The 25,687-nt window shown below is 45.6% G+C and overlaps 1 protein-coding gene across 10 annotated transcripts in view; it reads right to left on the bottom strand.

The window, feature by feature from the left end:
• The window catches only part of LOC139048619 (microtubule-associated serine/threonine-protein kinase 2-like), a 705,675-nt gene that overhangs the window by 285,944 nt on the left and 394,044 nt on the right, over positions 1-25,687 (bottom strand). For 8 of the 10 annotated variants that reach the window (XM_070523057.1, XM_070523062.1, XM_070523058.1 and 5 more), the window contains one exon: positions 4,386-4,558. The exons of the other annotated variants lie outside the window; for them this stretch is intronic. In XM_070523057.1, the coding sequence (XP_070379158.1) occupies positions 4,386-4,558 (173 nt within the window). The remainder of the gene's footprint in view (positions 1-4,385; positions 4,559-25,687) is intronic. 10 annotated transcript variants of the gene reach the window in all.

The raw sequence follows: 25,687 nt of genomic DNA, 5'->3' as shown, positions 1-25,687 counted from the left end.
CCACGGCCCATGCTTGTCTTTCGTTACCGAAGAAGGATAGGACTACGCGGGTAAGGAAAAGTGCTTGTGCTCGGCCTTCAACAACTCCCAGCTAACATCGAAAGCACTCTGCGCAAGGGACAAAAGTTTGCCTGTGAACCTGAACTGTCACCTCCGGAAAAGGTCAGCTTGTCTAGATCCATTTCTCGTTGGGTAACTGAAGACTTTCGACCAAGGTGTGTGACTGAGTGCGTTGATGTGATCGCGAGGACTGTACCTCAGTCCAGTAAGTCAGACAATCTAGCAGGTGTGTCGCGTTTTTTCGTCAAGCATGAGCTTAGGTTGGTTACTGCGGACAAAGAAGGTTTCTTTGTTGTTGTTCCTGAAGAATTGTACGCAAAAAAAGCTAAAACCGCTATTGACAAAAATTTTGTTCGAAAAATTACGAATTTAAAGAAAGTGAAAAAAAAAACTGCAATTGATTTGCTTGAGAAATTTGGTCTGGAGAGCCTCGCGTCGGGAGTTTAACATTCCAAGGGTCTGCACCTCGACATAATTTTTTAGTGCTAAGACAAATAGGCCGGAAGTTCCTTTTCGAGCCATTATTTCTGAAAAAGGAACGTGGCCGTACACAGTCTCAACTTTTTTGCATAATGTATTGTCTTCAGTTCATCTTAATGACCCCTTCTTGATAAGACATTCGGAAGAAATTGTAGCCTTCGTAACAGAAAATAATCCAGGTAAATGCTCAGCGATCAGTGTTGATGTTAAAGACCATTTTTATTCGCTTCCGCAATAGGAACTACTGTGTAGTGTTAAAGAAGCACTGACGGTCAACAATGATGAGTTCCGGTTTACTCAGGACTGTGGGATTCCCGTGGAATCTTTCTTAGAACTCTTGTTGTTTTACAGAGGGAATACCGTTGTAAAATGGGGTAGTTCTATGTATGTACGAAAATCGGGAATTTGTATTGGTTCTAAAGTTCTGCCAGTTTTGAGTGACATTTATCTAAGTCGTGTTAATAGAAAATTACAAAACAAACTTAAGGAATTGGCGGTGCATGCGTTTAGATACGTAGACGATTATCTGGTGTTTTGTTCTCGCGATAACTACACCAAGAAAGCCACGGATATTTTAAAAGTTTTTAGGGAATGTGGTGGGGGCCTAGGTTTCACGCTAGAGATTATCCAGGGCAACAAATTACAGTTTCTAGATCTGTGCTTAACGTTCCAGGATGAGCATGTCTGTTGGTATTATTCGCCTATGGCCAAGAAGCCACTGCTAGAATTTTCTTCTTGCCATTGTAAACTTGTTAAACAGGGGATAGCTTATTCAACTCTTAGGTCTGCCATTACTAAGTCATGTCCGCACAATATGCAACAAATTTTTTCACAACAGATAGAAAGGCTTGGAAAGGCTAGCTATCCCATGCATTTATTATCACTAACCTGCGAAAAACTTGTAAAATGGGTAAAAAGCCCCGGTAAAAACAAGAAAAACAGAAAAACTAAACAAAGTTTGCTGTAGTACCCTATATACATAGATTATCCCATGGTTTAAGGAATGTGGCCAATAGGTATGATGTCAGTACCGTTTTCTCGGCCCCACGCAAGTTGTCTAACATGTGCCCTTTGATAATTAGGAGACTTGAACAGGAAGGTAAAAAAAGAAAAGATGTTTGCGGAGTTAAACATGTGTCCCCTTTAGTGCCTTGCAACACGGGTATAGTTTATCAGATTCCACTCGAGTGAGGGAAAGCTTACATTGGACAGAGTGGCAGATGCATTAACTTTACGCTAAAAGAACACAAACATTCACTAAGCAACCCTAATGCATCACATTTAGCGGCACATTGTTTCGATTGTGGTTGCAAACCTTTCTTTGAAGACACAAAAATGTTTTCTAGGCACAGATGCCAAACCACGCGGGAAATTATCGTGGTATTTGACATCAAAAGATTAGGAGACACTTGCGTCAGTCATGCTTCGTTGTCTCTGTTAGATTGTGAATTTCAGTAGCTTCGCAATACGTGTACTAATCTGAAGTAATTTTTGTTCTTTGACTTCCATACCCCTGATATGTTTAACTGATGCTTTTTACCTTGTTATGTTTTTATTCTACGGTTTTTGCAATCACCTATATATATGTTCTTCGTTTTAATAAAACTTTCGTTGAGAGTTAGCGCTCGTCCTGTCTCCTGCTTTCTGCGCCCGTGTTTCACTTCAGGCTAGAAGCCAAATCATGAAAATATATCACTCAGCAAGGCTGCTATGGCTGAACCGACACAAATGACGGTGCGTTGTATGTAAATATGTCCGCCATGATTGATGGCTCTTGCCCTTCTCCTGCAGAAGGCAAAATGAGCTAGGAGCATAGCAAGGCTTAGGATAACTACCGTTGCCGTAAGACCTGAAGTGGTGCGCTATGTTCACAGGGTCACTCACAAAGTCAGGCAGATGGCAGGCAGGTTTGGAGTCCCCCTTGTCTTTTCAGCCTCTTTTTAGCCTGCGTCGCTCTGCCCTCGCACCTATGGCAATCCTAACAGAAGACAGGGCTGTGGCCAAAAGCATGCCAAGCTGTATGCCAAATGCAATGTAGGAGTTATATGAAGCCCCCTGGCGTGTGGCAAGTATTAGATAGGGCAGACGGGATGGTCACTGAATGGTCGAGCGAGGGAACATGAACAAAAGTTAACTAAAAACGAATTGGCGAATTTCCTTGCATACTGCAATGCCTGCCCCTGTACAGGGTCGTCCTTTTTGAAAGGGAACACGCGAGCGCGTGGCCTGTGCTCTGCGGCGGCTGCCTAGAGCGCCGGTCAGTTGCAGCAAGAGGAAGCACGTCCGCTTTTGGCGTCATTTATTGACGGTCAGAATGACTAGGCACGGCCGATTGGAAGCGCCTACTGGACTCCCTTACCCGTATTACTGATGCGCAAGGAGCGGGGCCTGCAGGTAGCAAATCGCGATCGCGCTGCAGGCCCCGCTCCTTGCGCATTAGTAATACGGGTAAGGGAGTCCAGTAGGCGCTTCCAATCGGCCATGCCTAGTCATTCTGACCGTCAATAGATGACGCCAAAAGCGGACGTGCTTCCTCTTGCTGCCACTAAACGGTGCTCTAGGCAGCCGCCGCAGAGCACAGGCCACGCGCTCGCGTGTTCCCTTTCAAAAAGGACGACCCTGTACACCACATTTCCCCAATTCTGGGGAAAAGCCACAACCAGAGTGCACGCGTACTCATGGAGGCTTGTCATAAAAGAAAGAAGGGCCTTGTGTTCTTAAGAATGTCTTAGTGATACTACCATAAGGCTGTTCAAATCGGTGATAAATTTCTAAATAAGCAGTGGCCCCACTAGTCTGATAAGTGGTCTTGTTGCTACGTTCTGCATATGTTATATTTGTCTACATATTCCTACGTGTTGCTTTAAATAAATCAGTTGAAAGTTCCCGCCCGTGTTGTCGTTTTGTGTTCTTTGCCGCTGTCCTCGTCTTTATTAGCGGTCAATATGACAAGTAGTTTGTCGTGTTATTCAAGCGACAAATGTCTTTTTCACTGACAGAGACTGCGATATACGCAGATATTGTATGACATCAATACTCATAGTGCCACATCTCCTTCTGCACAGTTCACACATCAACATACATCATTGTCTGCACAGTCACAAACCACGTTGGACATCTTGCTCAGGGCAAACGGCGAAGCAACGACGTCGTTATTTAATTATACCTGCAGTTCCTTTAATGTCACCATAAAGGTAGTTCAAACCAGCAAACACCTACAGAAAGTTTCGGGTTGACAGCCGAATGGCACATGCGAAAACAAGGCCACGCATGGTGACCATTACGTATTTCCGGCAATGGTAATCACTCCTGGCGCTTCTAGTACACAAAAGTACGGCCTAAGGATTGGCTTCGCTTACAGCGAGGGAGCACTCACAAGATAGGTGAAGTTAATTACTTCACGCGTTGCTGTCGCCAGGATGCTGTAAGGTTCACATTTTATATAAGAACTCAAGCACAACATTTCTATTGTACTGAATGCGCTAAACGTTTCCTGGATTGGTGTGGGATGCGTATGGTTTACCATGGGCGCCATAATCTATGTTTAGAGATTTGGCATCATAGTTCCTTTAGGCACGGCACGGCGTCTCTCCGAGCTGGAGCAGGTGTTATCACTGATAGGTCTTGCATTGCCTGCAAACTGGAATACCACTACTATTGCAAGCCATACCTGTCACGTGTCTATGCTGTAATTTATTGTTGTCAAAGATGCGCGGACTTTGGCGCAATGAAGTTTTCCACAATCAAGCGCATTCTGCATGTTCTGTGTGTGCCAACGACCACTGATTGTGACCGTTATGGCCTTCTGAATATACATTCGTGGCTGTCGCGATTAAGGTACCCACTTGGACACCTTGATGTCTCGATGAAGGAACCCCTTGCAGTGCATGTGCTGCAGGGCGAGTATGAGCTGTGCCATGATGATCTGCACGGCGTCGATCTCGAGGTAGTGCTCGCGGCTGAGGACACGCATCAGGTCTACGCCAGCCACGTACTCCATCACTGTCACGTACGCTTGCTGCATCAGGCATGAACAGTTAAGAATTGCGCTAAGTACATGACTACGGCACACAAGCGGAGGAGGAGGAAGTGTCCGTTCTACCCTTCGCCCTCGAGCGCTGGTGCTCGGTAGCCTTGGGGTCGCGAATGATGCAGGCACTTGAAACATCACATCATTTATTTTGTTTGAAAGAACGTTTCCGAACATGAAAAAACAACGTGCTGATTCGCTTCCGGTTAGAGTTCAGCGTGCTCTCGTTTTTCACAATATGGTCTGGTTTGTAAGAAAACAAATGTGCAGTACTTATGCATGATTATTGCAACAGTAAGCGACCATTTCAGAAGGCTATTGGTTTGTAGTAGTGAAGATATTTCAGAAGCGCTTCTTTTCTTCATTGCGTACCAATAAGAGCCGTAAGGCAGCATATCTGTGGTGGTTTAATATATGTGCATGAGGCCTATCATGCCTGGACGGTCTTGTCATCTCTCCTCGTTTTCGTCCTTTGTGAGCTAATACAGCTTTCAGTATGTAAGGCCGATTCGTCATACGTTTGTTCTCTCCTGCGGCGCGAGAGCAGGCGTGAAAGGCGGCTGTCATCATGTTCGCACACCTCCGAAGCACTGTCTCGCTGTCACCACAGGCGTGACGGCCGATGAGGAGGTTCGTCCTTCCCAAGTGCTTAACCACAGCACCTGAACGCCTAACCCTTGACACCTCCCAACGCTTTACGCGGGACAGCATGTTCGGTTCGTCTCAAAGGGCAGTACCGCTATCACACAAGATGTCCCAGCTATCATGCACCGTGTTAAAGAAAATGAGATTAATTATTCTGTGCAGATAGAACCAAGTGGATGTGAAAGCCTTGCTAAGCAACCGCAAGTAATTTTTCTTAGCTTAATTGAATTGAAGTTTATTTACCGCATAAGGGCACTGATGTACATCAGCTGAGGGGATGACAGGATCATCGGCATCATTTATTTATTTATTTATTTAATTATTTGTTTATATTACAATAGAGCAGGCATTCTTGGAACCATGCAGGAGTGGTTACAACATGGAATACAGTACAAAAAGAAGTAAGGAAACATAAGTAATTGAAACAACTGAATCCAAACAGAGAGCACTAGTATTCACAAAGTGAACATTTTCAATAAATACATACACTCTACTTAATTGAGTGGTTCGTACAAGCAGGAAAAGCAACGTCTACAATAAGTATGCAGCTACAGGAGGCTGCATATAAAATACAGATAATATCAGTAATTTTATTACCACTCGAATTCCAGATTCTGAATACTGTCAATAAATACTTTGACAGAGAAGCAGCATACAGTACCAGAGGGTAGCATGTTCCAATTAAGGCTAGGATGCTGAAGTATGGATTTAATATGATTCGTTCAGGGAGTAAGTCTGAATGGCGCTAGAATGTATATTCCTTGTGGTATTTGATAGGAGCCATGATAAAGTAAATATAGAAATCTTATTCTAGAAATCATTCTACGTTGAGCTAGTCGTTGAACGTTAGCCTTGATGCGCAGGTTGGTAATGCTTCTTTGACACGAATGTTGCGAATAGATTAATGTCAATGCTAAGTTCTGCACGCGTTCTAGTTTGTGGTTTAAATAGTTCAAGTGCTGGGTCCAAAGAGTGTCAGCCTGAAATAAACCGGGTTTAATAAGGGTTCTGCATGCATTTCATTTACCACTAGGAGGTGCGGTTCTTATTTTCTTCTCAAGAAATGCAGTTAACCTAGCGCCTTCTCATATATCTTATTTATATGAAGTTCCCAATTTAATTTCGGTCTAAGAGTGGTCCCTAGATAAGTGGCCTAATCGAATTTTCTGAGCGATATATTGTTTGTGTACGGAAACTGAGGCCCATTTTTCTTGAGTGTGATGGAGATACTGGTAATGTTTGTTGCATTTGGTTTCATCCACAACTTGTTGCACCAGTTTTTTATTGCAGCTAACGAATCGTTTAGTTTTACCTGATCCTCTGTGCTATTCACTGTTATGTACACTATGCAATCATCGGCGAATGAGCACATTTGAATGGACGTCTGAACGCACGACCGAATATCATTTATGTAGATCAGGAATAGGAGGTGCGCAAGAACCAAGCCTTGTAGAACACAAAAAAATAACGTTGAAATAATGAGAAATATTATCGTTCATAGCTACGCATTGCCTTCTGTTTTCAAGATGGTTCTTTATCCATGATACTGTTTTCTCATGTATACTAATGGTAGTTGGTGTAGTAATAAATCTGGATTGGGAACAATATCAAAGGCCTTTGAAAAATTCAAGAAAACTGCACCTGTTTGGCTTATTTATTGCGGTGGCTATGTCACGGGTTAGCTCAGCTAACTGAGGAATAGTGCTTAAACCTGAACGGAATCCATGTTGCTGATTATATAGTAGCTCAGGCAGCCCACCAGCAATGGTCCGACCATGGCCCAATGCTGGCAGAAAGTGGTACCGATATTAGGCCAATTTTGACATATTGGCAAAGTGCAACCCAATCCAATGATGGCCCAGCGTTAAAGCCAAGATTGGACCAATGTTATGGGAATGCAGCAGCCACTCAGCTGCCAGCGTAAGACGAGCGTTGAGCCATATCGTTGCTGTTATTAATTCTAGCTTTGAGCCAATGCAACAGCCATAGTGCTGCCTGCGTAGGACCCGGGTTGAGCCATATTGTTGCCATTTTCATTGCCAGGTTTTAGCCAATGCCCTTTGCATGATGAAGATTTTAGATACGCTGGCTCTAGAGCACGCAGCCATTCTCACCGCAAGCCTTTTGCTAGCGGCATTTTTTATAGCATTTGTCCCCATACCGTCATCCTCAATAGTAGCTAGGAAAGTTGGACAAAAACATACTATGTTAAAAAGCAGGAGTCCTCTATACTTGCAAATAATAATAAAAGAATACTGAAATTGACTTTTATGACAGTTTATTTGCGAATAAACTTTTACAAACAGGAATTTTCCGTTGACCTAGATGGGTGACGCTCAGTTATCTTCAAACAGTTTATTTGCAGGCACTGCCCTCAGGATAGGAATTGGGCAAGGTGCCGAGGAGGGTGGGCTGGCCAGGAGTTTCATCGCAGAGAGATGACGTCAGTAGGCAGGTTGGTCAGTGCTCGGATGACGGCGGGCTGGTCAGGCCCCCGAGGGTCACGGTAACGTGGTGGTCTCGTTGAATTTGCTACCACTTCCCATAGAGACTTCGCCATTACTTGGAGGCGATGCTTGCACTGTAAAATAAAAAGTAATATTATCAGAAATGTTCGTATGACAAATGTATGTGGCAGTGTTTTCATGTGAAAAATTGCAATACCGCAAGAATAATATAAGTTTGAGCAGAGAGTTCGAAGGGGTGAATCAAGAGACTTTCTTGAAAGAGATTTGTCAGGTAACACTATTTAATATTTTCACATATATGGCCTATATCGTAGAAGGTGTGAAATATAATATTTAGAAGAAACATAAAATGCGCAGGATCCGTCCACCATGTTTACACCCCACAGCTAGTCAGCGTAGCACATTATAATTAAAAATTACAGTGAACCAGCTACCGCACAAAAAGCATAGTTTCAGAGTGTGTACACACAACGTGGCCTTTGTGCTAATTTTTCATAGTGCAACCCGAGAACTTCCATCAGAAAACGATGGCAAAATAGGCATTTATTATACGAAAAGAAAGAAATACTGCCTGCTGGAAATGATGTTTGACCTAGAACAGTGAGAAGAAGTGCGGTTCCTAGGTATGACTAGCAGGATCAGGCAGCGCGCATGGCTGGATAAAATCAGAGTCCTGCGATTTGGGTGAAATTCACAGATATTTACCCGTGTCCTACTCCGGGTACTATTCAAAGGCTGCGAATGAAAAGAGCTATGTAATTACAGGCACTCTACATTAGCCAGTTGCGTCTCAGTAACATATATACCACGTGATATGACTTGGGTGATATTGCTCCATATAAAACTTATAGCATGCGCAAAACAAATGCACTCACCATTGTAAGATCCATGCTTCTGCGTATACGAGTTCATCCCACATCAAAGACGGTGGCCACCAGCGCCGACTTTCTTCTAGTGGTTGTTTCGCCAATAATAATTCTAACACTAACAAAAATTCGTGGCCACTTTCCTGTGTTCAAGATGTAGGCTTTTTAGAAGGGAATGACGATCGCAAACGAGCGATAGGAGTGCGCTGACAAGAACAGGAAAGACTTCAAGCACTCAGGCGGTGTTGCACCCAGTCGGCGTGCTAGCGATTCGTAGAAGGATATGGTAAAAGGTAAGGGTGCATGAAGAAAAGGGCGTAAACGCCACACTTTCCCCCGCTGGACCTAGCCCGACCGCGTTCTTTGGGAGGCCGCGACGGAGGGAGACAGGGAGGACAATAGTGACCCCGCCGCTTTCCCCCCGTGGTTGCGAGAGCAGCCAATTTGACACAGCAGCTTGTAGCTGTCTGAGCGCTGGACTGATAGTATTGGCCAGGCTCACGTGGATGCATGGGGGAGAGGAAAGTGGGGGCTGAAGGACAGTAAGTTAGGCCGGAAAAAAATCTGGGATGCACCGTGCCAAATACAGGCAAATACGAGAGGTTGTTGACACGGAAAAGCCCAAACGTGCAATTCATTTTTCTTCTCAGGGGCATTCATAGAAGGAGCTTACTACTCATGCACAAACAAACAAATATATTGGAATGGAGGCATGATGATTATGTCACCGCATAATGCCATGCATGCTAAAAAAAATTTCACTAATACATACGCGCTCCATCTCGATGGAATATAAAACGGCTCCAACAGCTCTGTGGCACTGTAATTCTCGATTCTCCTCAGAATCCTGATCCTCCAAAGCCGCGGAGCGTACATGCAAAATATACAATGCGCTGTCAAATGCGAAATACTGTCGCTTCTTAGGGAAAGGTCATGTTGCCATGTACGATCAATAAAGCAGCGGCTACTTTGCCCGCTATGCGACTTCCCCTGCTTGCTACGTTGTGCACTGGCTTTTCTCTTTAGGGGGCGCATTTTGGTGAAGGCGAAGTGCAAAAATGGCTGTGTACCATGCATGATGTTCACATGAGTGAACCACAGGTGGTTCCACAGGTGCTCGCAGCTTGGAAACATATTTCTGGTTCCTGCGCAGTGTGCCTGTGATCAGTGCGTTAGTCTTCAAAACATGTTGTTCAATCTCAGCAAGTCGGAGAGCGCTAAAAACAGACAAGGCAAAAATTGCCTCATTACGAGCTAATGTCCTCCAAAGAAAACCAACTAGTAACCCATATTGGCAAATCCGTACGAAACTCGGTCCAATAATTCCCGCCTTCTTTAACGGCAGTACCAATCTTGTTTACTGACTGTATAATGTGGGGGCCAACGTTGGATCTCTATCAGAGTGGCACAATCAATATTCGCGCCACGATGTTAACCTTAGGCCATCATTGGACCAGGAAATTGAATGGCACTGCGAATATTGGAACCACGCTGTTATTCCGTTAACCACGTGTTTAACGCGGTAATGCGTTTAACACGCGTGCTTATCCGTTAACAACATTTAACAGTGTGTTAAACCAGGCTGGTAATTACTGTTAAGCCGTCATTGGGCCACGAACTGGCACTACGTTTTCAACGTTGGCCCAACCTGACGTGCCGCCTGGAAGGTTATTGTTCTCTAAGTGCAATATTGTGGCCTTATAAATAATATGTTCTATCAATTTAATGGATCCATATGTTAATGAAACAGGTCTATAGTTATTTAGGTCAAGTTTAGAGCCAGATTTGCGCCCAGGTATTACTTTGTCCATCCGTCCGTCGTCAGGTATCGCTCAAGTTTCTAAAGATCGCCCGTAAGTAACGAATAAGTATTTTGACATGAAAACTAGATGTTTTTGTAAAAATGCGTTTCGTTATAAGGTCACGGCAACAACGTTTCTTCAGATCCAGTTTTTGCAAGAGTTGAAAAATTCTTTTTGGTCGATATCAATTTCAGGCCTTGTATTGTCAAATTGATAAAGTGGAGAGGGGTTCTGTTAAATATAGATTGAAAAAAATCCTTAAATTTGCTTTCTATGACGTCAGGCTGAACAACAGTTTCGTGAGGAACAGCAATTGTGATATGGTGCGCCGCTCCCTTGATAGGTCGCGCCAGAATTTTCGTGGTTTAATTGTCATGTAAGAAGGCAGAGTAACAGTGAAAAAACGTTCCTTGGCCGTTCTGATCTTATCTTGTAGCAAGCGTACGAGATTTTGAAGGTCACATGCGGTTTTCTTTCTGCGGTTCTTTTAATTTTCCTTTTTAGGTGTATTATTTCGCGAGATACCCAAGGATGTTCTCAGTTCACCCGTTTCTTTCTGGAGGAAATGTAGCTTTATTCACAAAAATGTCATCACCATCATCATCATCATCATCATCATCAGCCTATTTATGTCCACTGCAGGATGAAAGCCTCTCCCTGCGATCTCCAATTACCCCTGCCCAGCGCCAGCCGATTCTAACTAGCACCCGCTAATTTCCTAAATCCGTCGCAGCACCTAGTTCTCGGCTGTGCTCTACTGCGCTTCCCTTCTCTTGGTGCCCACTTTGTCACCTTATGGTCAAACGGTTGTCTAATCTGCGCATTACATGACTTGCCCAGCACCATTTTTTTTCAATTAATGTTTATTAGAATATCGCCTATACCCATTTGCTCTCTGATCGAAACCGCTCACTCTATTTCTGTCTCTTAAAGAAATGCTTAGCATTCTTCGTTCCATCGCTCTTTGTGTGGTTCTTAAACTTGTTCTCAAGCTTCTTTGTAAGTCTCCAAGTCTCTGCCCCGTATGTCAGCACTGGTAAAATGCACTGAATGTATACTTTCCTTTTCAATGATGATAGCGGTAAGTTCCCAGTCAGAAGCTCACGATGTGTGCCGTTTGCCCATTTTTATTCTTCAGTGAATTGCTTTCTCATGGTCAGCGTCCCTGTGATTAGTTGACCTAGGTAAACGTGCTCCTTCACAGATTCTAGAGGCTGACTGGCAATCTTGAACTCTCGTTCCCTTGCCCGGTTATTTGTCATTATATTTGTCTTCCGCATAATAATCTTCAGCTCCGCCCTTACACTCTCCATGTTAAGGTCCTCAATCATTTGTTGTAACTGATCCGCAGTGTTCCTGAATGTCATCGGCAAACCTAAGGTTACTGAGGTATTCGCCATCGAACTTTACTCCTAAATTTTCCCAGTTTAACAGGTTGAATACTTCCTCCAAGCACGCAGTGAATAGCATTGGAGAGACTGCGTCTCCATGTCTGACCCATTTCTTTATAGGTATCTTCCTACTTTTCTTGTGTAGGATTAAGTTGGCTATGGAATCTCTAGATATTTTCTAATGTATTTATGTAAGTGGTCTGTCTTCTTCACTTACGCAATGCGTCTATGACTGCTGGTACCTCTACTGAATCAAATGCTTTTTCACTTTCTATGAAAGCCATATAGAGAGGCTCATTGTACACTGCGGATTTCTCCTTAACCTGATTAATGACATGGTTGTGATCCATTGTAGAGTACCCTTTCCTGAAGCCTGCCTGGTGTCTAGGTTGTCTAAAGTACAGTGTTGCCGTTATCCTATTTGGGAATATTTTGATGGATATTTTATATCGATTTGAATTGTTTCACTATTAAAGCTTTTCCAGGTCCAGTTTCTGTTGCTACGTTTCTTGAAATATGGTGTTGATATATTTATATCATATATGTTGATATATTGTCACGTGGTCGTGACGTCAAAGAACACAGTAGTAATACTGTGCAAGACAAAAACGAGCTTTTATTGGGCGAACCTGTTCCCACAAAACAGGCTACACTTAAAGCACAACGAGAGCGGCGAACACAGTCGGCGATCGTCGTAAATCTTATCAGCGGGTCAAGCGCGTCGGCTTTTATAGAGCAGTCGTCGAACGTTCCAGACTAATCGTTCGCACCCGCGTGCTTTCCACAAAGTTCTACACCATTCGCGTCAGGCGATTAAATCAGATAACATAACGTTCGGCGACAACAGACAGCGGATACAAGCATCGATACCTTTCGAGAAACTTCGGATACATACAGGCGCGTCCCACGCTGTGCGATTACATTTGTTAGGCTGCGAAACGTGGTTGCCCTTGATGAAAATGCTGAAAAGTACATCCACACCGACGCGAGTAACGTTGGTCTTGGTGCCATACTTATTCAGTGGCAGAATAGAGAAGAAAAAGTCATTGCGTACGCAAGCCGTACTTTATCGAAAGCCGAGACAAATTACTCAGCTACAGAAAAGGAATGCCCGGCGGTTACATGGGCCATCAGTAAGTTCCGGCCATACCTATATGGCAGACCCTTTTGAGCCAGAAGCGATCATCACTCATTGTGCTGGCTAGCGAGCCTCAAGGACCCTTCTGGAAGGCTCGCTAGATGAAGTTTGCGTCTACAGGAAGGAGTATGACATCACGGTCGTTTACAAGTCCAGTATTAAGCAGAATAATGCTGATTGCTTAACACGCGCACCAATCAAGGCTACGTCACCTGAATACGAGCAAGATTTCCGATTTCTTGGGGCTGTGAATGCGACGGAAAGGGCTCATCATCAGCTTACTGATCCGGAATTACTCCTGCTCATCGAGTACCTGGAGGGTCGACAAGTGAAAGTGCCTCGAGTTTTCGTTCGCGGATTGTGTTCGTATGTCCTTCGGAACAATGCCCTCTACAAACGAAACTTCAAGCACAGTGGTGAGACGTTTCTACTTCTCGTACCATTATCGCTGCGAGCTGAAATCGTAGAATCGCGCCATGATGACCCTGCAGCTGGCCACTTACGCGTTAGTAGGACTCTGGCGAGAATCCTCCGGAAATATTACTGGCCGAAGTTGATGAATTCAGTGCAGCACTATGTCAAATCGTGCCGAGGGTGTCAAAGAGGCAAAACAACGCCACTCAAACCAGCAGCTTTTCTGCAACCGATACAGCCACCAATAGCGCCATTGGAACAAATAGGAGTGGATTTACTTGGACCATTTCCCGTTTCAACCTCAGGAAAACGGTGGATTGTGGTGGCAACCGATTATCTGACCCGGTATGCTGAGACCTCTTCTCTTACAAAAAGAACTGCCATTGATGTGGCTCAGTTTTTTGTCACACATATAGTATTACGACATGGCGCACCTAACGTACTCGTAGCAGACAAAGGAACAGCTTTTGTGCCCTGTTTGATGCAGTCTGTTATGAAACTAACACATACTGCTCACAGAAAAACCACAGCGTACCATCCACAAACAAACGGCCTGACTGAAGGGCTCAATAGAACGCTCGCTGACATCATCTCAATGTACGTGGACGTCGAGCATCGGACATGGGACAGTATTCTACCATATGCCACCTTTGCGTACAGTACTGCAGTACAAGAAACGACACATTTCATGCCATTTGAACTTGTTTACGGTCGGAAGGTAGCAACGACACTAGACGCGATGTTACCTGTAGACTACCGCACCGAAGACCCTGATGTTAGCGAGTACATAGAAAGGGCAGAAGCATGGCAGTTGGCAAGACACCGTATCATACAACAGCAATACGTCGACGCAAACCGGTACAACCTAGGGCGAAGAGAGGTACAGTACAACCCCCGAGACAAAGTGTGGGTATGGACGCCAATACGTACGCCCGGTCTTTCGGAGAAGTTACTACGCCGTTACTTTGGCCCCTACAAAGTACTTCACCGGTTAAATCGCTTCAACTATGAGGTAACTTCTCAAGGCCAAGTCTGCTCCACATGACACAGGACTCACCCAGAGTTCGTACACGTAGTACGAATGAAGCCATACTTTGAAAGGCATTGATTAACAGAAGTTGCACATACGGTCAAGCCTAGCACCGGCCATCCTCTGACCGCTGTCCTTCTAAAGCAGTTGGCCTCTCTAGGCCTTTCCTACGCATCGCGACGATGCTTCTTCGGAGGGGGCTAATGCCGCCAGCATTGCTAGAAGAAAAACACGACCTACATATCCCAACTGCGTAGCCGCCACACCGCGAGCGTCAAGCAAAGCACCGCAAGGCAACGCTCGGCCGGTGCTGACAGGCCGGCGGCTCGTGCGCGAGATTTGGTCGATTGGCACGTGACAGGAGGCGACATAGAGGAGAACGACGTACGAAGGAGCGAAGCTCGAGGGAAATTTTGTTGTTGTTGAATGCTCTGTCGGTTTTTGTTGACGGGTACAGGTTCGCCCAGCATAAATCAGTTTTCGTAGAAACGGCTGTTGTAACTGTTGGTTACAGTAGTCTAAATATTGTATAATCTTTGAGTATACCTCCCCCCTTACATAATGCCTCCAGGGGTCTGTAAGATATCTTTAAATAAATAAATGAATAAATAAATGTTATGCTTAGCTTTTCAGATACAGTGGTTGCTTTTTATTATACGCCAAACGGTCAGCAAGCGACGGCCATCTCACACAGCAGCCCGGCTCGGCCAAAATGAGTGTGCTCGTGAAAACCACTTTCAAACTGAATGTTAAATTTTGACTCGCTCGAGCACGCACATCTACGACGCAGAGCTATTATAGATGGCATTGTTTTGATATTTCTCTCACGTTATCACGCAAGAAACTGACGGGCATGACCTTGTTTTATTCGCTCATTTTCTTGCACTTTCCTATTGCGGAACACTGCTCATGTGCAGCTTCGTTGGCGATCTTAGCGTGCTCCAATTGAGCAAGGTAGCTGTGCAATTGCCTGGATGCATTCCTCGAATGGTTACCGCAGTAATCGTCCTTTTGCGGTATTGATTTTTCAAATAAACCGTTCTCAGACTTTAAATCGCTTACATATATTCTACGGGACCTACGTCGAAATTGCAGCCAGCGAAGCATGAAAACACTTAATTACGCCTAACGACTTGGCAATGGCGTAGCTAGGTCGTCTGGCACCCGGGGCCCATAGGCGCTGGGTGCCAGCTCGCCCACTAAACCAACTCGCCCACATCAAGCTTCTGCTGCCCATAGGTCCTTTGTCACTGCACCCCCCCCCCCCCATCGCCCCGGGTGTAGTCAGGAAGGCTAGGACATCGAAAATTTCCGGGCAGTGGGGGATGGTGTTTCAGCACAAGCACAGCCACCTTGGACCTTCCCCGTTTGTTTTCGTTCCCAGAGATGGCTAGTGTAGTAGTGATACAGGTTGTTTTCTGCACCAAATAGCACAGGTTGCTGCACTGATAACTTGTGATAGGCGCATATGCACATCTGCTGTCAGGCTCTAAGGCTTGGCAGCCAATACAGATGCAGATTTAATTAATGATTTTAGGGGCGGTATTGCAGTTGCGAAATTGAAGCCCGATAATCATATGTTGCCCAATAACAATTTCACAAAAATCGTCGTAGGTACTACGGCGTGCCGTATTTTGTCTGCCACCAACCCTGAGCCCAAATGAAAATTAAATAGCATGTCGATGACGCTGCTCTCCCCACCCATTCAGAAAACGCTCCCTGCTTCCTTGCTGAGCACATGCCAATGCTATGACAATCACGAGTTCTCTTCATTTTGATCCATAAAGCCTGTGTTTATTTGCTGCTATTGGCAAATGTGATCATCCGAGCTGTGGTACGGTAACAAGATTGGAAGCTGAATAGAGCATGCTCCGCGTCGATTACTGGCGTCACCATGAAAAATACGAGAATGCCAACATGAAGCCCGTGCCAGTGACAGCTTGTGCTCCTACTGGTCTGCACACACAATGGAGAGGATAAAGAAATTGACGTCACTGGTACACTATTTCATATTTCTTTCAGTGCTGCCATAATTAGCCCCCACAGTGCCAAAATACTACATGATCTAGCATCCAAGACGATTTTGTTTAGAGAAGAAGTTTTTGTGGCGTTCATAATATCAATTTGGGTCCTCAATTCGTGAATTTCAGTATTTCTTCTATAATTGCTAATTAGCCAGTTACTTAAGATAGAGTTATAATTTTCTGCATACTTTGAGCAATACCCAGTTCCTAGTGGTCACAAAAACACATAACCTGATTGGATACCCGGCATTATCATCACAAAATTAACCTTTTTGTAAAATTCTGTGCAGCTGAAACGGGAGACTGTATTTGTGACATGAAGTCATACAACAACAACAACAGGAGGAGCAGGTGGAGGAGGAAACAAAGAAGGAACGAAAGGTAGGAAGGAAGGCCAAGCAGAGGCACGTCTAATTTTCTACCCTAAACGGGTGAAGGTGTTTATGAGAAGAAAGGAGGAAAGAAGGTACTATCAATGTGAATGCGTACGGACGTCCATAGCTTCGCGCCTATAATTGGTCACTGAGGCCAGTCCATTTCGTGAAACGTAGCAGTGCACGCGTCGCTTTGTGAGCCTGCGACGTGCTTTTATGGTCCAAGAATCTTAGTCTTTGAGGATGGTATGCTATCTAATTACTTTAATACCATCCGGAGAACGTCACGTTTGATCTAATAGAGATTACAAAACGCAACACGTGCTCAATCTTCTCTTAACATTTGCGTGAGTAAGAAATCGGTGTGGCGGTCATTCCATTAAGGAATGAGAAAGCCTGATCATTCCATTAAGGAATGAGCAGGCTTTCGTAAAGGCCACCCCTAAGCAGAGGCGACACAATAAAGTTGCCTCACGTCGAAAAAAGTTCGATGTAATCTGCAGCCTCAATGTAGGATCCAGCAGGTGGAGACGGAATTTGGAGATAATCGGGGTGTTCCTCAAACTTTGTCTTGATTTGAGCAAGTAAATGAGCCCTCGCAGTGTCTGCCCTTGATAAGGGCATAGGAAGTGCCACGGTTTCTTTATGAACTGACCGGACGGCGTCATCAGTAAGGTTCTTTGCGACGATGCCACGGTGCCACGGAAACCATTGGAAGATTATATCATGTCCGTTTATGAGAGCTTGATGGAAAACCTCTGTGGTCTAAAACACCAGTTGTTCATGGGTTTTTCGTCGCAAGGCTGACTGCAGAATCTGAAGGGCTGCCTTGGAGGGGCGAATAACGAGCCATTTTCCAGGTTTGGTTTGTGTAGTGCAATTAACAGCGGCATGTACAGCGGAAAGTTCTCTTGTCGTAGTGGTCATTAAATGCGACATTTTGAATGTAATTGTGACTTTTAAGGCCAGGATGATAGCAGTGCCTGTGGTGCTGGTGGCTGAGACAGATCAATCAGTGTAAATAAGCATTCTTTCTTTACATGCCTTGTTCAGTAATGCCAGTGTGAAGTGACGTAGAGCGACTACTGATTGACAAGTTTTCTTCGTAATTCCAGGTATAGTGAGGCGTACTTGTGGCTGTCGTAGGCACCAGAGAGGTAACAGTGGTCTTGCTGCTGGGTAAAACCCTGTGGAAGGTAGCCTTGATATGCCGCAAGAAGTTTTGAAAATGTGGCTCGAGGTTTTTGTACTGGCAAAGCGGCAATATATTGACTGGGTAATGTCTGCGTTAAGGCTGTAAAGTAGTTATATAAGTTGGAAGCAAGTAGTCTCTAGTAAGCATGAGTGTTGCACGAGTTGAGGTGCATTGTGGTAGTCCAAGACATGTCCGTAGAGCCTGGCCTCGCAAACTTTTCAGCCTACGAATCTTTGCTTTACGTGTGTTCACCCAAAATCAGGCAAGCTATATCGTAAAGAATCCAGAAACGGTGCTCTGTACAGCTGCAGCATGGACCATACGAACGTGCCACAGGTTTTTACGCCGAAAACCTTCATTATATGTACAATCAAAATTACTCTCAGCTTCAGGCAGATGCAGTAGAGGCTCCATGAAAGGTTGCGGTCGATAATCACGCCTAAGAATCTGTGATACTTCTGGTATTTGATACCCTAGTGATTAGGAGAAACATGGTAATAGTGCCATGCGTTTGCGCATAAATGCTACTAACGTGCATTTTTTGATAGACACACGAAGGCCTCGTTTGCGGAAATACGAACAAGTTCGCGTGGCAGCCCGCTGAATTCTTGCGCGCACTTTAAGAGGAGACACCGCAGAAGACCAAGGACAAATATCATCAGCATAGATAGGTACGCATAGATATGTTGGTATCCGCGTACATTGGTGAATGGTGTTAGGGAATATTTCAGCGAGGCCAACCATAGCTAGGTCAAAGAGAACAGGGCTCAATACACATCCCTGTGGGACGCCACTGCCACAACAACAAAATGACAAAGAGAAGGTTAGCTATGACTAGGAGACAGTGTCCTTGTTCAATACCGCTAAACTGATACGAAACTGATAAACTGAAGACTGTATACATATTGAAGATACACAAACCATGGTGGGACATGAGCGCACCGCACGAGCACCCCATACATGAACCGTTCCGCCATCATTTACGCCCAGTCGGCCGGCATAATACTACAGCCATATGTCACACCCCCCTCCACCGGGCACCTCGCACACGGAACCCACGCCCCCCGTCCAGTGCCGTTACTACGCAACTGCAACTTGGTATTTTATTAATTCCATAAGCCTTGTCAGTGAAACTTGTAGGGATTTGGGGAATTCGACGCGCCATTGCGCTGGCGCATTTCACCCATGTCTGCAATCCGTAGCCACCTCGTGCTTGCTCCGAACCAGTTTTAGCGGTGGCGCTCCACTCGCGTGGTTAGCGGTGAGGGCGGAGCTAGTGACGTCATGGAGCGGCCCCTGGTGGCTACTGCCGTGACGGTACCGGCTCTCTTCCACCTTGGGAAGGCGCCCGATACGTACATGCTCTCTTTCGTCGGCCGACACATTTGTGACTAGGATTGAGCTCACGCACGGTGCCTTTGCCCGTGCGGGGAGCGCGTACTTCGTGTTGTTCCTATCCCGACGCTAAGCCAAAGAACGGGTGCCTAGTGCTCGCGCGAGGTCGTACCACGCCGAGCCGCACTCATCGGAGGCCCAAGCCGAAAGAGATTGCCCGAGCTCTCGCGAGTTGGCCCATTGGTTATCGCGAGAGCAAGTAGCATAGCCGCCGGGACTTTTCCAAGCGGCGCGTCCCAGATTGAGCCTGTGCTCTCGCAGCGACGTGCTACAGGCGCCCTTAACCGTATTTTTCGCCCTTGGTGCGGGACCCCTTTGGTTCCCCGCCGTCCCGGGACCGGGAGTTCGTGCAGTGTTAGGTGCCGTTGGAGACAATAAACGGTTTGCATCAACTTAGGGCAATACTGTGTTTTTGCGTGCGTCGCTCGGTAGCCCCTTGTGGCCTGAGCTCACGCGCAGCGGCGCTAGAGGCTGACGGCTGACGCGGCCCTGTGGCTCGCTGAGCTCGAACCTGCGGTGGTCGGTACTCCTGTGAGACCCTAAGACCCCACAAACTACACATGATATCTTTGCCTAGTATGTTGAAACGAAGGTCATTTTCGACGAACGATGTACTCTTTGTGGTGCACCGACACAATTGAGCATATAGCACGCAATATAATACCAATTATGTAACCTTAAATATATGTGTACACAAACTATCTGGTTGTGTAGACATAATAGATTTGCAGCCATTATATAATCAACATTAACAAATACGAACCCACTCTTCCTTCAGCCTAAGTATTGCCTGCATGTTCTCTTTACACATTGCTTAAATACGTGTCAAAAGAACAGTATACTTTCACTGGAACAGCAGATTTCGTTTAGATATGTTAAGCAATGGATGCTGGAAACTCTTCATAAATCAAACTACCACACTACCTCAACTTAGCCCATTCAGCAGTTACGAGAATCTGCCCGTAACCTGTCCGAGATAACAATCGTCAAGTACAATGTTCTATAAATTTATGAAGCACAGAAATACTTTAAATCGATGTTAAATGACACAGGTAGATGAATTTTAAGATTTGCACTTAATTGCATGTGAAATATTGTCACTACTGAAGTATGCATCATTTACTCGAATTTCACATGGTCTGCCAGCATCCACCTATTGTTTTAGAAGGAGCATATCCTTTAGCCTCATAAACAGCCTTTAGCTGCTAAACTGCTTTGTTGATGTTATTCTGTGCTCATGCAGTCTTTACCTTGCCACGTGTTTTCGTGTTACTTTTTTGTGATGTGAAGCAACCATCCAATGCTTTTGTATGCTGCAGCAACAAGACCTTTCCAGGCCATCTGCATAACACCCATCTTGAACCAGCATACTGAAGCAAATATTTTTTTGTAGTTTGCAGGTATTTATTCCTCACGCACCTTACACGTAGAAAACGCTGTCAGAAAGACTGGCCATTGTCTTCATGATCGAGTAAAAGAACTATGCAATCAAATGTACGCATGGAGGCATATTGTCAGCACATAGCAGCATGTGTGCGCCTCCATTTGGTAAATGAATCAGGTATGTATATTTGGTAAACAGGGGTATCTCCTAGTGTAAGGATTCACAATACGAAAAAGATACCACGTTCCGAGATGGCTCGGTCAGCACAGTGTTAATTACTTTATTAGAAGAATTGTCATTTCTTAGGCATCAGCGTGATAGTTTGCTTAAGTTACCTCTCTAGCATATTTTACGAATAAATTTATATTAGTGCTGCTTCTCATCACTTCTGCCTGGTCACCTCAGTGTTTTTCATGCTGCATATGGACTTATGCCTTTTCACTAGGCATGCAAATACATAACTCGTGGTAGAAAGGCCACCCTACAGTGTTAGTAACAAGTTAAAATCTTTGTAGTATACAGCTTCTTTGCATACTGAACTACCAAAAAATACAACATTAAAGCAGAACACTCTTCACAGCTTTGTTTTCCTAGCAGCTAGTAACAAACAACCAAACAACAGACCATGGAACCACAGACCACGGCTAAAGTTTCACAACTGCCCGTAGCCTTGGAGATCTTGTTAGGCGACAGAAAAAATCTAGAAAATAATCAATTATACCATACTGCTCAAATTGTTTAAATTGATCATTGATCTTTAGAGAGCTACTCCACTGCTAAGTTGGCCCACTGTACGAGCTGGTCAGCTACCAGCTAACTGAAGAATGGTCATCATCTAGCTGTAGATTCCAATCGCTATGCAATGTCTAAAAACCTAATCGAATATTCAGAACTAGGCCAGAAATCTCAGAGAGTTAATTATGCAAAATAACTTTTACTTGAGTTATCAGCTTTATCCATACAGGAAGATAAACAATGCATACGCCATGCAATGTGGGAATCTATGTAAGCGAAGCGCTCTGTGCCGTTTGCTTTGATCGACTATAATTATCAGTGATGTTGAAGGCGAATGTTTAATTTCAATGCTTGGTACAACAGGAGAGTGGCGAGTTGAAGTTAAACATTACATTGCGTGCACCGTTGCTGTTTGTCTGCACCAAACACACCGGGGAACTGTTTGCTTGAGACGGTCTTTTGCGACGTACTTGATGACCTCTGAGGAAGGGAGTTCAACATATTCAACATCCCTTGGAAGCACAAGTATTAAACCCTAATTGAAGTATGGGTAGTTTGCTTGCAACACCACTGGCATGTCTACACCAGCAGAGTTTCCTTGTGTTCTCATTTCACCTTTTCCCTAACCCCCATTTCCTTGTATGGGAACTGCGAGTGAAGAGTGGCAAGGCTCGTTTCACTCCTTTAGCGAGTGCGTCGGTTGTTTATTTTCTGACACGCTTCTTCCACATATATATACACTCTGAACCATCCCCCTAAGCGGTGTGCCAGAGAGCAGCAGCTACAGCAGCAGCAGCATTGGGAAAGTCAAAGAAAGAGGCAAAGAAAGCTTTGGTTTAAAAGTATAAAAGGCTGATGCAAGTCCCAGCTAATCCTCGGACCAGCACCGTCACCTTTTACAGCAGCTCTGCCCCTCTACCCACGTTTTCTCATCTCAGAGCTAACCGCTACTGCCCCACACACTGCACTGCACCAAGGAGATGACAAAGAAAATGGCTAGCTACCTTAGCTACTGCTCCTATTTGCTCCATAAGCAAAAAAACAGGGAAGCCTAAAATGCCACTTGGCTTCCACCGTACATTTACATAGGCATACGGAAATTTTGCGGCCTCACCAGTTCTTTCCTTCCTCCATTATTCCAACACCGTGCATATACATACATACATTTACGAAACAGCCAATTTTACAAGCCTTATCGTCATAACACTGCTGTCAAGCTCTAGCCAGCAGTAGTCCCTAAAAGAACGAGTCAATCAAAACTACTCAAAAACCAACCGTTTCATATTTGTCATTGTCACGTTTACTCTCACACAATGGTATCACTTTCAATATGCACCAGAGAAAATGCAAAAAAGAACGCTAGTGTAGACATCGATTCTTATACTCAGCGGCCACTAATCATGGTGTATATATATGTTACGTGGTGGTGACGTTGAAGAACACAGTAGCAATAATGGGAAAGACAAAATTACTTTTTATTGGGCGAACCTGTGCCCACAAGAACAGGCTACACTTATAGCACAACCATAGCGGCGAACACTGTTGCCGATCGTCCAATATCTGATCGGCGGGTCAAGCGCGTCGGCTCTTATAGATCAGTCGTCGAATGTTCCAGAGTAACCGCTGGGACCCACGTGTCTTCGACAAAGTTATACACTATTCGTGTCGCGCATACATGCAATCAGATTACACAAGTTGCGGTGAAAGACGGTGGACTGAGCCATCGATAACATTCCAGAAACTTCTTTTACATGCAGGCGCGTCCTGCACTATGCGATAACATTTGTTAGGCGGTGAGAAGTAATCGCCCGACAAAGATAAAGAAGTACACGTGTCATTACCCCCCTCTTAAGAAGCATCGTCCCGATGCTACAAATGTAAGGGAGCGAAACACAAAATGACACTTAATAAACAAAAGTAACAAAACAAACAAAAAAGAAACAAAGTGCAAAGGTCAGTTACGCGAAGTCCCAAAGTTCATTAACGCTGGTGGTACGGCTTGAGTCGCACACAGTGGACTATTTCAGGTCGTGAGCGGCGCCGCTCACGACCTGAATTCCGTCTGGCACGATCTGGCAATCGTCTGGCAATTCCGTCTGGCACGATCTCATAGTCCAGTGTGCCAATACGTCGGATGATCTCGTACGGTTCGAAATAGCGACGAAAAAGCTTCTCGCTCAGGCCTCGTCGGCTTATAGGAGTCCAAACCCAAACACGCTCACCGGACTGGTACTCGACGAAACGTCGTCGGAGGTTGTAGTGTCGGCTGTCGGTAAACTGCTGGTTCTTGATACGTAGGCTGGCGAGTTGTCGAGCTTCTTCGGTACGCTGGAGAAAGGTGGTGACGTCAAGATTGTCCTTGTTGGTGACCTGTGGCAGCGTGGCATCCAGAGCCGTCGTCGGGTTCCTGCCGTAAACCAGCTTGAACAGGGTGACATGTGTTGTTCCTTCTACCGCCATGTTGTAAGTGAAGGTTTCGTACGGCAGGACGGCATCCCACGTCTTGTGCTCGACGTCGACGTAGATTGCTAGCATGTCGGCGAGGGTCTTGTTCAGGCGCTCCGTGAGACCATTCGTTTGCGGGTGGAACGCAAATGTCCTCCTGTGGCATGTATGGCTGTACTGCAGAGTGGCTTGGGTGAGCTCTGCTGTAAATTCTGTTCCTCTGTCTGTGATGAGGACTTCTTGGGCACCATGTCGCAGCAGAATGTTCTCGACGAAAAATTCGCCACATCGGCTGCGCTGCCTTTCGGTAGAGCTTTAGTTTCAGCGAAGCGGGTGCGATAGTCGGCCGCCACGACGATCCACATATTTCCGGATGTTGACGACGGAAACGGTCCCAACAAATTCATCCCGTACTGCTGAAATGGCCGGCTAGGAGGTTGGATCGGTTGTAGTAATCCTGCTGGCCTTGTCGGTGGTGTCTTGCGTCACTGACAGTCTCGGCATATCTTGACGTAACCGGCGTCGTCGGCGGTCAGACGCGGCCAGTAATACCTTTCCTGTATGCTCGACGAGGTTCGGGAGAATCTGAGGTGCTCAGCGGTTGGATCGTCATGTAGGGCGTACAGTATTTCTGGACGCAGCACTGACGGAACAAGAAGGCAGCTGGCGCGGACAGGTGAGAAGTTCTTCTTTACGAGCAGGTTGTTTTGTAATGTGAACGAATACAATCCGCGCTTAAATGCCCTAGGTACTACGTCGGTGTTCCCTTCAAAATATTCGACGAGGCCTTTTAGCTCCGGGTCTGCACGTTGCTGTTTAGTGAAGTCTTCTGCGCTTATTATTTTGAGGAAGGCGTCGTCATCCTCGTCGTCTTCCGGCGGCGGATCGATGGGGGCGCGTGATAGGCAGTCGGCGTCTGAGTGTTTTCGTCCGGACTTGTAGATTACCGTGACGTCATATTATTGCAGCCTAAGGCTCGAACTAACCAGCCGTCCTGAACGGTCCTTTAAGATAGCTAGCCCACACAACGCGTGACGTTCGCTGACGACATTGAATGGCCTGCCATATATGCAAGGGCAGAATTTTGCTGTAGCCCAAATGATGGCGAGACATTCCTTTTCAGTCGCAGAATAAATGCCTTCCGCTTTTGACAGCGACCGGCGAGCATAAGATATCACCCGTTCATTGCCGCCTTTCTTCTGGACTAGGACGGCACCGAGGGCTAGGTTACTGACGTCAGTGTGGATATCGGTATCGGCGCCTTCGTCGAAATGTCCAAGTACCGGCGATGACTGCATGCGTCGTTTTAGTTCTCGAAATGCTTCGGCCCTCGGCGTTTGTCATTTGAACTCGACATCAGATTTGGTTAGATATGTTAGCGGCTCAGCGATGCGTGAAATGTCCTTGACAAAGCGCCCGTAGTAGGCACACATGCCAAGGAATCTTTGCACTGCCTTCTTGTCGATGGGCTGCGGGAACTTTGCGCTGGCAGCTGTTTTCTGCGGGTCGGGGCGTACTCCCGATTTGCTGATGACGTGGCCTAGGAACAGAAGCTCGTCGTAAGCGAAGTGGCACTTTTCTGGCTTCAGAGTGAGCCCTGTTGATTTCATGGCCTCTAGTACTGTCGCAAGCCGCCTAAGTTGATCATCGAAATTTCCGGTGAAGACGACGACGTCATCCAAGTAAACAAGAAAGGTCTGCCACTTCAATGCTGCTAACAACGGGTCCATGACGCGCTGGAACATTGCAGGTGCCGAGCAAAGTCCGAATGGCATGACCTTCAACTTGCAGAGCCCGTCTAGCGTGTTCGC

The sequence above is a fragment of the Dermacentor albipictus genome, chromosome 8, assembly GCF_038994185.2.
Source record: "Dermacentor albipictus isolate Rhodes 1998 colony chromosome 8, USDA_Dalb.pri_finalv2, whole genome shotgun sequence".
Classification (NCBI taxonomy): domain Eukaryota; kingdom Metazoa; phylum Arthropoda; class Arachnida; order Ixodida; family Ixodidae; genus Dermacentor; species Dermacentor albipictus.
Note: the sequence above shows the minus strand (reverse complement) of the source record. Positions and strands in the feature narration are given on the sequence as shown.